Here is a 13,797-nt window from a genome sequence, read left to right as displayed (position 1 = left end):
TGACAAAAACATGTCAGCCCCCATATCCTTCTCATCTCGGGCTCCCTTTAATGATTACCACTATTCAAAGAACATAAAAGTTGTGGTCATTACCACAGTCACTGGAGGATCAATAATGGGGTCCTTGGTGCCATTGCTACCTCTGGATGCCTTATTGCTACATCACTAACCCAGGCAGCTGCAATTCATACAAAAAAATATTTATTTTATGTTTTCATGTTAAAGTCCAATCCAAGTGTGAAAGCTAAACAACAAACGCAGCAAAATTGAACAACACTCCACCAGCAAGTCTGATAAATATAAAGGATTACACAGTATTCCAACAGCAATAATTAATGTCAGTGGTCCCAGAGTCCTCATCGCTAGTCCGTCCATCGCATTAGCGCTGAGCCACAAACCTCAGTCTCTGTGTGTACACCAAGTCCGCGATATACAGCGCCAGGTTGATATGGGTGAAGATAGTGACCACTAGCTGACTGTCCCACGGGCAGCGGCCCCAAGAGCAGCGGGCTGGTCTGCTCGGCGAGCCGTATTTCGAATCGAAGCAGAACACCGGCCATATAACCGAAGCACTCATGTACATCAGTATCGCCACTACCGTGTAGATCACAACAAAGCGTTCGAAGGGGCAGCGCAGTGTTACCGTCCGGCCAGTGATGTTCAGACCGATCACGATCACCGTCACGGCAAAGCAGAAGCTGTAGATGGCCACGCACCACTGAGTGGCTATGTACCTCTTGTATTGACTCTCCGTGGCCAAGGCGCCAAAGATCACGCATGCCACAAACGCCTGGACCACTTTGAGAAGGCCTGACGCTGTTGCCATGTAGCTGCAGGCTATGCCAGGCCGGGCACGGGTCAAGAACACCTCAACGGCATAGACCAAAAACAAAAACCCTGCGCAGATGCTGACCGCCAACCTGTGGTTCCTGGTGATGCATTCGGTGGACGAACAGTTCAGTGTGACAAAGTAGAGAGGGTAGATGACACAGGCTGTGAGGGTCATCAGCGAAGCCAGCATGGCAAACGTCGCGGTAAAGTTGCCCCAGGAGAGGTTGCGGAGGCAGGACTGGAGGCGCGTCAAGTCGCAGATGACGATGAGGGTGGTGATGGCGAAACAGAAGCACCACACGAAGACGCAGAACGTCCCATAGGCTGCGCCGTATCCAGCCCTGTGGAGGACCAAACTGAAGGTGGTACAGCCAAGCAGCAATTGCAATAATCGAACAACGCCAACTTTGGACCACACCGCCTGGACATTGAGATAAGGTCCTCCAGAATTATCCATACTCTGATGCTGAGGTGGGAATCAGCTGAAGGCTGGAGATCTCACAGCTTGACGACTTCTTTGCTCCTCTACCAGTTCTTGTGTCTGGCTGCTCCGATAACCTCCAGGATGATTGTGTGACAGAGAAGAGATCCTCAGAGTATGTTCTGAGTATAAATAGGAGGCAGTATTTATAGTGTTGGACGACGTTCAGGACCAGCCCTGCCATGGGATGAGATGGGTTGCCTTACAGACACACATTCCAAAAGGCCCACCTGTCACAGTTTGCAAATACCTTGATCTGGATAATGATCTCAGACTGTCATACTTTAGAACACACAAGCCCTACGCTACACATTATACAAATTAGAGATTGCCACTCAATATCCTTCTGTTTAAAAAAATCAAAGATAATATAGCCCCCTCTTGTAAATAAAGATATTATTTTAGGACACTTTAGGTTTGCCAGAAGTTTTTAACTTCAAAACTTGTATGCTAGGTGTTCTGACAGATATTCCATGTAGCCGGAGAGAAGCCACACTCATTCAGATTCTGTTCTATTATGTAAGAAAATCTCTGGTCCTGCAATGGAAACATAATAGGGTGCCTAGTCTGCATGACTGGAAGAGACTGGTAAACCAAGCCTTACCCCTCTATAAATTAACATATCAATCAAGGCATCAACCCCGTAAATTTGACAAAATCTGGTCCAAGTGGGTCGACTCCTTAGACACAATCATCTCCAATCTAGATATTACTGTCTCAGTTCAAGATACTGCCTTATAGATGTCAATATACTCAGATTTATTATATACCAGGAGTTTCCCGCCTGTAGAGTTGGGCCGAACGGTTCGCCTGCGAACGGTTCCATGCGAACTTCCGTGGTTCGCGTTCGCGTCCCGCAGGCGAACCTTTGCGGAAGTTCGGTTCGCCCCATAATGCACATGGAGGGTCAACTTTGACCCTCTACATCACAGTCAGCAGGCCCAGTGTAGCCAATTAGGCTACACTATCCCCTGGAGCCCCACCCCCCTTATATAAGGCAGGCAGCGGCGGACATTACGGTCACTCGTGTGCCTGCATTAGTGAGAGTAGGGCGAGCTGCTGCAGACTGTCTCTCATAGGGAAAGATTAGTTAGGCTTAGCTTGTTCCTGGCTGCATACCTGTTCTGTGAACCCACCACTGCATACCTGTACTGTGAACCCACCACTGCATACCTGTTCAGTGAACCCACCACTGCATACCTGTTCTGTGAACCCACCACTGCATACCTGTACTGTGAACCCACCACTGCATACCTGTTCAGTGAACCCACCACTGCATACCTGTACTGTGAACCCACCACTGCATACCTGTTCAGTGAACCCACCACTGCATACCTGTTCAGTGAACCCACCACTGCATACCTGTTCAGTGAACCCACCACTGCATACCTGTTCAGTGAACCCACCACTGCATACCTGTTCAGTGAACCCACCACTGCATACCTGTTCAGTGAACCTGCCACTGCATACCTGTTCTGTGAACCCACCACTGCATACCTGTTCTGTGAACCCACCACTGCATACCTGTTCTGTGAACCCACCACTGCATACCTGTTCAGTGAACGCGCAACTGCATACCTGTTGTGTTCAGTGAACCTGCCACTGCATACCTGTTCTGTTCAGTGGACCCGCCACTGTATACCTGTTCTGTGAACCCACCACTGCATACCTGTTCTGTGAACCCACCACTGCATACCTGTTCTGTGAACCCACCACTGCATACCTGTTCAGTGAACGCGCAACTGCATACCTGTTGTGTTCAGTGAACCTGCCACTGCATACCTGTTCTGTTCAGTGGACCCGCCACTGTATACCTGTTCAGTGAACCTGCCACTGCATACCTGTTCTGTGAACCCGCCACTGCATACTTGTTCTGTTCAGTGGACCCGCCACTGTATACCTGTTCTGTTCAGTGAACCCGCCACTGTATACCTGTTCAGTGAACCCGCCACTGCATACCTGTTCTGTTCAGTGAACCTGCCACTGCATACCTGTTCTGTGAACCCGCCACTGTATACCTGTACTGTTCAGTGAACCCACCACTGCATACCTGTTCTGTTCAGTGGACCCGCTACTGTATACCTGTTCTGTTCAGTGAACCCGCCACTGTATACCTGTACTGTTCAGTGAACCCGCCACTGCGTACCTGTTGTGTTCAGTGAACCTGCCACTGCATACCTGTTCTGTGAACCCACCACTGCATACCTGTTCTGTTCAGTGGACCCCCCACTGTATACCTGTTCTGTTCAGTGAACCCGCCACTGTATACCTGTTCAGTGAACCCGCCACTGCATACCTGTTCTGTTCAGTGAACCTGCCACTGCATACCTGTTCTGTGAACCTGCCACTGTATACCTGTACTGTTCAGTGAACCCGCCACTGCATACCTGTTCTGTTCAGTGGACCCTCTACTGTATACCTGTTCTGTTCAGTGAACCCGCCACTGTATACCTGTACTGTTCAGTGAACCCGCCACTGCATACCTGTTCTGTTCAGTGGACCCGCTACTGTATACCTGTTCTGTTCAGTGAACCCGCCACTGAATACCTGTTCTGTTCAGTGAACCCGCCACTGAATACCTGTTCTGTTCAGTGAACCCGCCACTGCATACCTGTTGTGTTCAGTGAACCCGCCACTGCATACCTGTTCTGTTCAATGGACCCGCTACTGTATACCTGTTCTGTTCAGTGAACCCGCTACTGTATACCTGTTCTGTTCAGTGAACCCGCTACTGTATACCTGTTCTGTTCAGTGAACCCGCCACTGCATACCTGTTGTGTTCAGTGAACCCGCCACTGTATACCTGTACTGTTCAGTGAACCCGCCACTGCATACCTGTTGTGTTCAGTGAACCCGCCACTGTATACCTGTTCTGTTTAGTGGACCCGCTACTGTATACCTGTTCTGTTCAGTGAACCCGCCACTGCATACCTGTTGTGTTCAGTGAACCCGCCACTGTATACCTGTACTGTTAGTGAACCCGCCACTGCATACCTGTTGTGTTCAGTGAACCCGCCACTGTATACCTGTTCTGTTCAGTGGACCCGCTACTGTATACCTTTTCTGTTCAGTGAACCCGCCACTGCATACCTGTTGTGTTCAGTGAACCCGCCACTGTATACCTGTACTGTTCAGTGAACCCGCCACTGCATACCTGTTGTGTTCAGTGAACCCGCCACTGTATACCTGTTCTGTTCAGTGGACCTGCTACTGTATATCTGTTCAGTGAACCCGCCACTGCATACCTGTTGTGTTCAGTGAACCTGCCACTGTATACCTGTACTGTTCAGTGAACCCGCCACTGCATACCTGTTGTGTTCAGTGAACCCGCCACTGCATACCTGTTCTGTTCAGTGAACCTGCCACTGCATACCTGTTGTGTTCAGTGAACCCGCCACTGCATACCTGTACTGTTCAGTGAACCCGCCACTGCATACCTGTTGTGTTCAGTGAACCCGCCACTGCATACCTGTTCTGTTCAGTGAACCTGCCACTGCATACCTGTACTGTTCAGTGAACCCGCCACTGCATACCTGTTCTGTTCAGTGAACCTGCCACTGCATACCTGTTCTGTGAACCCACCACTGTATACCTGTTCTGTTCAGTGAACCCGCCACTGTATACCTGTTCTGTTCAGTGGACCCGCTACTGTATACCGGTTCTGTTCAGTGAACCTGCCACTGCATACCTGTTCAGTGAACCCGCCACTGTATACCTGTTCTGTTCAGTGAACCCACCGCATCAGTGCGCATACCTGTGCAGTTAAGTGAACCCACCTACCTACGTGAGTGCACGCAGTGTGATATACCACTCCGTGCATACCCGATATGGACAAAACAGGTAGAGGAAGAGGTAGTGCCAGAGCCAGAGGAAGGCCACCCGGCAGGTCTGCGCGAGGTTGTGTAAATGTAATTTCGTGTGGACCTGGCCCACAGTACAGTGCTCGGAAGAAGGCACGTCCCATCACCTCCCAAGATTGTCAGGACGTGGTTGAGTATTTAGCGACACAGAACACCTCATCTTGCTTAGCCACCAGCGCTACTACTAGCACCACTTCCGCTGCATTTGACACTTCGCAAGAATTATTTAGTGTTGAAATCACTGATGCACAGCCATTGTTGTTACAGCCAGATGAATTTTCACCAGCATATATGTCTGAGTTACGCGGCAACACTATGGATGTAACGTGTAAGGAGGATGAAGGACCTACTGATGGTGCATGTTTGGATTTGTCTGAGGCAAGCGAAGCTGGGCAGGATGATTACGATGATGACGATGATAGGGATCCTCTGTATGTTCCCAATAGAGGAGATGAAGAGGGGGACAGTTCAGAGGGGGAGTCAGAGAGGAGGAGGAGGAGAGAAGTTGCTGAAAGAAGCTGGGGCAGCTCTTCGTCAGAAACAGCTGGTGGCAGTGTCCGGCACCATGTATCGCCACCTATGTACAGCCAGCCAACTTGCCCTTCAGCATCAGCTGCTGAGGTCCCCATAGTGCCCACATCCCAGGGTGGCTCAGCGGTGTGGAAATTTTTTAATGTGTGTGCCTCAGATCGGACCAAAGCCATCTGTTCGCTCTGCCAACAAAAATTGAGCCGTGGAAAGGCCAACACTCACGTAGGGACAAGTGCCTTACGAAGGCACCTGGAGAAAAGGCACAAACAGCAATGGGATGAGCAAAAGCAGCAGCAGCACACAAAAAAAAAGTCACCCTTCTTCTCCTCTTCCTCCTTCAGGTGCATCATCTGCTTCTGCCACTTTCTCCCTTTCACCTTCACAGGCACCCTCCTCCACTCCGCCTCTGCCCTTGAGCGCTTCCTGCTCCTCTGCCCACAGCAGCAGTCAGGTGTCCGTGAAGGAAATGTTTGAGCGGAAGAAGCCAATTTCGGCCAGTCACCCCCTTGCCCGGCGTCTGACAGCTGGCGTGGCGGAACTGTTAGCTCGCCAGCTGTTACCATACCGGCTGGTGGACTCTGAGGCCTTCCGTAAATTTGTGGCCATCGGAACACCGCAGTGGAAGATGCCAGGCCGCACTTATTTTTCGAGAAAGGCCATTCCCCAACTGAGAGGCAAGTGGTGTCATCTCTTGCGAAGAGCGTTGGGTCAAGGGTACACCTGACCATGGATGCCTGGTCTGCCAAGCACGGGCAGGGCCGCTACATTACGTACACAGCCCATTGGGTCAACCTGGTGGTGAACGATGGCAAGCAGGGCGCAGCGGACCAAATTGTGACACCTCCACGGCTTGCAGGCAGGCCTCCTGCCACCTCCTCTCCTCCTGCTACATGCTCTTCGCTGTCCTCCTCCTCCTTGGCTGAGTGGCAGTTCTCCTCTCCAGCTACACAGCCCCAGCTCCGCAGGGCCTATGCTGCATGCCAGGTACGACGGTGTCACGCCATCTTAGACATGTCTTGTCTCAAAGCGGAGAGTCACACTGGAGCAGCTCTATTGGCTGCTCTTAAGAAACAGGTGGATGAGTGGCTGACCCCGCACCACCTGGAGATAGGCAACGTGGTGTGCGACAACGGCAGCAATCTGCTTGCCGCTTTGCATATGGGGAAGCTGACACACATACCCTGCATGGCACATGTCATGAATCTAGTTGTTCAAAGATTTGTGGCAAAGTACCCGATTTAGCGGATGTCCTGAAGCAGGCCAGGAAGTTCTGTGGGCATTTGAGGCGGTCTTACACAGCCATGGCACGCTTTGCGGAAATTCAGCGGAAAAACAACATGCCGGTGAGACGCCTCATTTGCGATAGCCCGACTCGCTGGAATTCGACCCTGCTCATGTTCTCCCGCCTGCTAGAACAGAAGAAAGCCGTCACCCAGTACCTCTACAACTACAGTAGAATGAAACAGTCTGGGAAGATGGGGATGTTCTGGCCGGACAACTGGACACTGATGAAAAATGCATGCAGGCTCATGCGGCCGTTTGAGGAGGTGACCAACCTGGTGAGCCGCAGTGAGGGCACCATCAGCGACTTAATTCCCTATGCTTACTTCTTGGAGCGTGCTGTGCGTAGAGTGGCGGATGAAGCTGCGAATGAGCGTGAGCAGGAACCGTTACGGCAGGAACAGGCATGGGACCAATTTTCATCAGACCCAGCTGTTTCCTCAAAACCTGCGGCAGCACAGAGGCAGGAGGAGGAGGAAGAAGAGAAGTCGTGTGCAGAAGACGAGTCAGACTCAGAGGATGATGAGCAAGGTGTTTCTTTGGGGGAGGAGGAGGAGGAGGGGACGGCGGCAGGAGAACAACCGCAGCAGGCGTCGCAGGGGGCTTGTGCTGCTCAACCTTCCCGTGGTATTGTTTGCGGCTGGGGGGAGGAGGTTGACTTATGTGACGTCACTGAGGAAGAGCAAGAGGAGATGGAGGGTACTGGATCCGACTTTGTGCAGATGTCGTCTTTTATGCTGTCCTGCCTGTTGAGGGACCCCCATATAAAAAACCTCAAGGGGAATGAGCTGTACTGGGTGGCCACACTACTAGACCCTCGGTACAGGCACAAAGTGGCGGACCTGTTACCTACTCACCTGAAGGTGGAAAGGATGCAGCACATGCAGAACCAGCTGTCAACTATGCTTTACAATGCCTTTAAGGGTGATGTGACAGCACAACGCCAGCAAGGTACCACTGCCACTAATCCTCCTCCCGTGTCCACGCAGTCAAAGACAGGATGCTCCAGCGATCTCATGGTGATGTCGGACATGCGGACGTTTTTTTAGTCCAACGCCTCGCCGTAGCCCTTCCGGATCCACCCTCCACCAACGCCTGGAACGGCAGGTAGCCGACTACCTGGCCTTAAGTGTGGATGTAGACACTGCTGTGAACAGCGATGAGGAACCCTTGAACTACTGGGTGCGCAGGCTTGACCTGTGGCCAGAGCTGTCCCAATTTGCCATCCAACTTCTCTCCTGCCCTGCCGCAAGCGTCCTGTCAGAAAGGACCTTCAGCGCAGCTGGAGGCATTGTCACTGAGAAGAGAAGTCGTCTAAGTCACAAAAGTGTTAAGTACCTCACCTTTATCAAAATGAATGAGGCATGGATCCCGGAGGGCTGCTGCTCGCCCCAAGACTAAGTCAGTCCCCGCACACACAGCATCTCTGCCTGCACGCCATGTGACTGGCTGCCTGGCCTGCCCCAAGAAGACTAAGTCGCTCCCAGTCCCTCCACACAGCATGTCTGCCTGCAGGCCGCTTGACTACCTTCTCCGCCACCACCAACAGGGTCCGGGACTCCAGGCGGATTGCTGAATTTTTTAGGCCGCTGCTAGCAGCGGCCGCTGTAATAATTTTTCTGGTGCGTGTACATGACTGCCTAATTTTTCTGGCTGCACTGCGGGCAGCTGCAACAACAAAAGAAAAGGCATGTACATGCGCCCATTCCCCTTCGTGATCATTACCTTGCCGTGGTGAAGGGGCTTGCGTATCACAATGAAGCAATGACCGGCGCCTAGATGAGTGTCTCGGGGGGGCACACAAAAGATAATAAGGTCGTTGCTTCATTGTGGTCAGACCAAATTTGATCAGCTGGACAGTCACTGTTCTGTCATTCAGCTACATCAGCCAGGCGACCATATGGGCTGTAAAGCCACCAAAACCTGCACTCTCGCCATGGTGCGCACCAGTCCAGCACGGCTGTCACTACACAAACAGCTGTTTGCGGTGCGTTACACGGGGAGTTTGGTGTGTCAGTGTGAAGCAGTGCCTTAATTACACTCCCTGATTGATGAATACACATGCAAGATGTTTTAAAGCACTTTAGGCCTGTCATTTAGCATTCAATGTGATTTCTGCCCTTAACCTTCCTGGCGGTAAGCCCGAACTGAGTTCGGGCTATGCCGCCGGAAGGCACCGCTCAGGCCCCGCTGGGCCGATTTGCATAATTTTTTTTTTGCTGCACGCAGCTAGCACTTTGCTAGCTGCGTGCAGTGCCCGATCGCCGCCGCTACCCGCCGATCCGCCGCAATTCCTCTCGCCGCGGCCGCCCCCCCCCAGACCCCGTGCGCTGCCTGGCCAATCAGTGCCAGGCAGCGCTATGGGGCAGATCGGAGTCCCCTCTGACGTCACGACGTCGATGACGTCATCCCGCCCGTCGCCATGGCGACGGGGGAAGCCCTCCAGGAGATCCCGTTCTTTGAACGGGATCTCCGGATCTCCGATCGCCGGCGGCGATCGGAGGGGCTGGGGGGATGCCGCTGAGCAGCGGCTATCATGTAGCGAGACTTTGTCTCGCTACATGAAAAAAAAAAAAAAAAATTTAAAAAAAAAGATTTGCTGCCCCCTGGCGATTTTTTTGCAAACCGCCAGGAGGGTTAAAACGCTGCTTTGCGTCAAATCCAGATTTTTCACGGGGACTTTTGGCGTGTATCCCACTCCGCCATGCCCCCCTCCAGGTGTTAGACCCCTTGAAACATCTTTTCCATCACTTTTGTGGCCAGCATAATTTTTTTTTTCAAAGTTCGCATCCCCATTGAAGCCTATTGCGGTTCGCGAACTTTAACGCGAACCGAACGTTCCGCGAAAGTTCGCGAACCCGGTTCGCGAACCTAAAATCGGAGGTTCGGCCCAACTCTACCCGCCTGTATTCCGCTGAATCAAACTTTGCATATTATGCTACATGTTTTTGTATTCTCCTTGATCATACACTGATGTCAGGTTCTGTACTGATTAAAGGGAAGGTTCAGGGAGGGTGGGGAAAAAATAAAAATCAATTTCCACTTACCTGGGGCTTCCTCCAGCCCGTAGCAGGCAGGAGGTGCCCTCGCCGCCGCTCCGCAGGCTCCCGGTGGCCGACCTGGCCAGGCTACAGCCCGGCGGACGTCCGATGACGTCAGAGCACCGGCGTGGGACGCAGAAGTACAAGGACTTGGAGCGCAGAAGAGCTCGACCTGGCAGCCGGCCTGGCCAGGTCGGGTCGGCCACCGGGAGCCTGCGGAGCGGGCACCTCCTGCCTGCCACGGGCTGGAGGAAGCCCCAGGTAAGTGGAAATTGATTTTTATTTTTTCCCCACCCTCCCTGAACCTTCCCTTTAATTATCAGAATCAGAATCAGAATCAGAATTTATTTTCGCCAAGTACAACGGTGGATTGTACCCGGAATTGGTTTTGGCGCATACAGGGTCGTCGAGGAAAAAGAAAAAAAAAAAAAACAGGAATAGCATACGGTTACACATAGACATGGGACAAGCATACATAGGACAACATTACAGCTTGTGTGTACAGATAAGCAGAGAACAGCATCGCATACAGTTAAGCATGGTACATACATATAAACAATAAAGCAACGATAAAAAGCAAAAACAGAGCATTACAGCATACACATACAGTTAAACGTAATACAACCATAGCAAAAACATACACTAATAGCAGGAACAGAAAAGAGTGGGACTGGAGGAGCAGCCTGAGAGCTGATATGAGCGCTGCCATTTTCGGCACTGGACGCTACACAGCGACACGCTCCCAACAAGACAGGTGCTACCAATTGTCCACGAAAGTAGAGAGAAGGATGTGAAAGCTGAGGGGTATCTTGATGGAGGCGGACAGCAGAGTTCACTCGGGCCAGGTTGCCCGAGGAGTAGCGCTCCTGATTTCAAGTCCGCACGGCTGGTAATGAGGATGCAGACACAGTGACACAGTGGGGGCCCCGTGGGGCACCTTTGCTGGGCCGCAGTGGTGTTGGACGTGGGGCCAGGGGGCACATTTGCTGGACGAGGGGAGCAGTGGTGGCGGACGTGGGGCCCCCAGTGGTGGTGGACGTGGGGCCGGGGGCCACCCCGGCTGGGCAGCAGTGGTGGTGGACGTGGGGGCCAGGGGCAGCAGTGGTGGGCAGGCCAGGAGGTTTACCTCGATGGTGGCACTGATGCCCAGATGCAGCAGCCGGCTCCACTGGGAGGGGGGCAGCATCACCTCCTCTGGGGCAGCATCAGGCCCTCCATTGACGCGGTGGTGGTATGGATCCAGGCAGCCCAGAGCGCTCCGAGGTTGATAGGGCATGCAGAGTGGATCCAGGCCACTGCTGCATGAGAAGGCTGTCGGCAGCGATGAAGATCCGGAGCTGGCTGGAGCTGGCTGCAAAAACGGGCAGCAATGGGGAGAGATCCGGAGATGGCTGCAGCTGGCTGCAGCTCGGGCGGAGAGAAATCCGGGTCCTCCATGGCAAATCCCCGCAGGCCGCATCGAGCAGCATGCCTCAGTCTTCCCTGCGGCGGTGAGAGAGCGGAGGCCAGATCCGGACACAGCACAGCCAGAGCACGTGGGTGCGATCAGCTGAGCGCCTGATCAGCTGGCCGCCCGCCGCCAGGCCTGCGCGTCTCCACGTGTTCCTCCGTCAAGGCCCCCCAGGCTGTGTGCCAGTGTTGGAGCTGCCGGCGTACGCAGCGGTGATGGAGCTGCCGGCGAGTGGCCGGCGATTAGCAGCCGTGACCTCGCCACTTCACCATTCCCCTCAGAGGGAAAGAAAGAGCAGGAGAGGACCTCAAGGGGCGAAAAGGAGAGAAAGGACCGGAGCCCTGTGGCCGCGGCGTCCTGTTACGGCGCCATCTTGGAATCTCGATGTAGACTAAAACTAAAATTATGATACTGTCACTTTTGTCAGTTAACTAAGTCTGGAACTTAACCCACTATGGTTACATTTTTATGTTTTGTTTTTGTTTGTCTATGCTCCCTTTGGGAGCTGTTTGTATGTTTAAAAATTTTCAATAAAAAAAATCTTATAAAAAAAAAAGATTATTTTAGGATTGTCCAGATATAAACTACTTTGCCTTTATTAACTACAAAAGACAAATCTCCCTCTGATCGAATCTGACTCGAGAGAGATCGGTCAGCTGTCCATGCACCGCAGGCCGATTCCTGATCGATTTCAGCATGAAGTCTCTCGGGAATTGACCGAATCCACCACTATCTCCATAGTGTATAAATGTGCCCCCCTTGTGTGTGCATTTATATATTACCTGTCCTGTGTCACCCACCGCACAGTGCCCGTCTTCCGCTTTCCGCTTCCTCCGTTTGTGCTGCAACGCCGCAGGCATTTAGCGCAGCACATGCTATATGCCGGTCAACCACTTGCATCCATCCCTGCACCAGAAGAGCCAGCAATCTACTGCTATCCCATGCACATACAATCGTATAGCAAACTGATCAGTGTGATTAAACCATCACATCACTCTATAAACTTAGAGCTAAACCTAACTGCTTAAAATCACTTTCTGGTCATTAATCGTTTCATTGATATAATTATCTAAAGAAAAGTGCATAAGTGGGTGTCTGATCACATGGTAGATTGTCACATAATCAATTTTGGTTGAAAAAAAGTCTACAGTGTGGGCATAATTATAGCATTCAGTATATCCAGCAAAAAGTTAGGACTATACATTTGAGTGGTTAGGTATATACGGTACTAGTGCTTGGAAGAACAAAGAGAAATCGAGAGCCCAATATGGTGTAGTATTGTTAAGTTGGTTGTGGTTTAAAGCAAAATATTTAGAAATACTCACAAACATGGGTTACCCATAGGCAACCACTTCAAGTGCAGGTGGGGAGTATTAGAACCTGACCCCACTCAGGTTTTTAAGAGGTCGCTCTCTGTAGATAGGAAACAGGGTAGCACCCCTCCACCGAGGGTGGAATCAAGATTTCAGCAAGGCTTGGTGTACAGAGGCGCCAGAGTAGAATAAAAAGGTTTAAAAAACGTCTAAAAGAGGGGGATGGTCAGGTGGACTTACTTCCCTCAAAAATATAGAACTCAATTGAGTCACAATATATCAATACAAAAAACGTTTTATTTAACTCCACTTAGTGCAACGCGTTTCGCAGGTGTGGTCCTGCTTCATCAGGCAAACAGGAGTGTAACTCAATGGGTCTAGATGCAGAAGTGAGCGCCTCTGTGTTCATCTTTTCATCTCTGTGTGCATCTTTTAGACGGTTTTTAAACATTTTTATTCTACTCTGGCGCCTCTGTACACCAAGCCTTGCTGAAATATACGGTACTAGAGAGACTGAGGGTTAGGCATATCCAGGAGGTGGTTAGGAATATGCCGAGGTGGCTGGGGTTAGGAACTTGTAGAAGAAGGTTAGGTTTAGCTACATCTAAGAGAACGTTAGGGGTATATTCTATAGGTGGTTCGGGCCATCCAAAAGTTTCACAGGGGGGCCCAGAGATTTATAGTTACGCCCCTGCCTCCACTATATTCTTAAATTACCACTATCGCGAAAATCATAGAATTTTTAATGCATGTAAATACACAAATATGAAGTACACTTCTTTAAAAGTAAAATGAGACGTAAATAACTTTTCTCCTATGTTGCTGTCATTTACAGCAGGTAATAGAAATCTGACAGAAGTGACAGGTTTTGGACTAGCCCATCTCCACATGGGGGATTCTCAGGGTTTTTCGTTATTTTCAATAACACTTCGTGAATGCCAGTTGCTGTGTCCAACTGCCAAAAGTGTATGATGAGCAGGAAGGCTGGCTAGCATCTTTGTGTAAATTC

The 13,797-nt window shown here is 51.2% G+C and overlaps 1 protein-coding gene across 1 annotated transcript; it reads right to left on the bottom strand.

Annotated features, from left to right (window-relative positions):
• Positions 1-215: 215 nt before the first annotated feature.
• MYADML2 (myeloid associated differentiation marker like 2) lies at positions 216-1,415 on the bottom strand. The gene has a single exon (XM_068262620.1). It carries the CDS (start codon positions 1,286-1,288, stop codon positions 380-382), a length of 909 nt encoding a protein of 302 aa, XP_068118721.1. The 5' UTR covers positions 1,289-1,415; the 3' UTR covers positions 216-379.
• Between the last annotated feature and the right edge of the window lie 12,382 nt (positions 1,416-13,797).

This window comes from Hyperolius riggenbachi, chromosome 12, assembly GCF_040937935.1.
Source record: "Hyperolius riggenbachi isolate aHypRig1 chromosome 12, aHypRig1.pri, whole genome shotgun sequence".
NCBI classification, from domain to species: domain Eukaryota; kingdom Metazoa; phylum Chordata; class Amphibia; order Anura; family Hyperoliidae; genus Hyperolius; species Hyperolius riggenbachi.
Note: the sequence above shows the minus strand (reverse complement) of the source record. Positions and strands in the feature narration are given on the sequence as shown.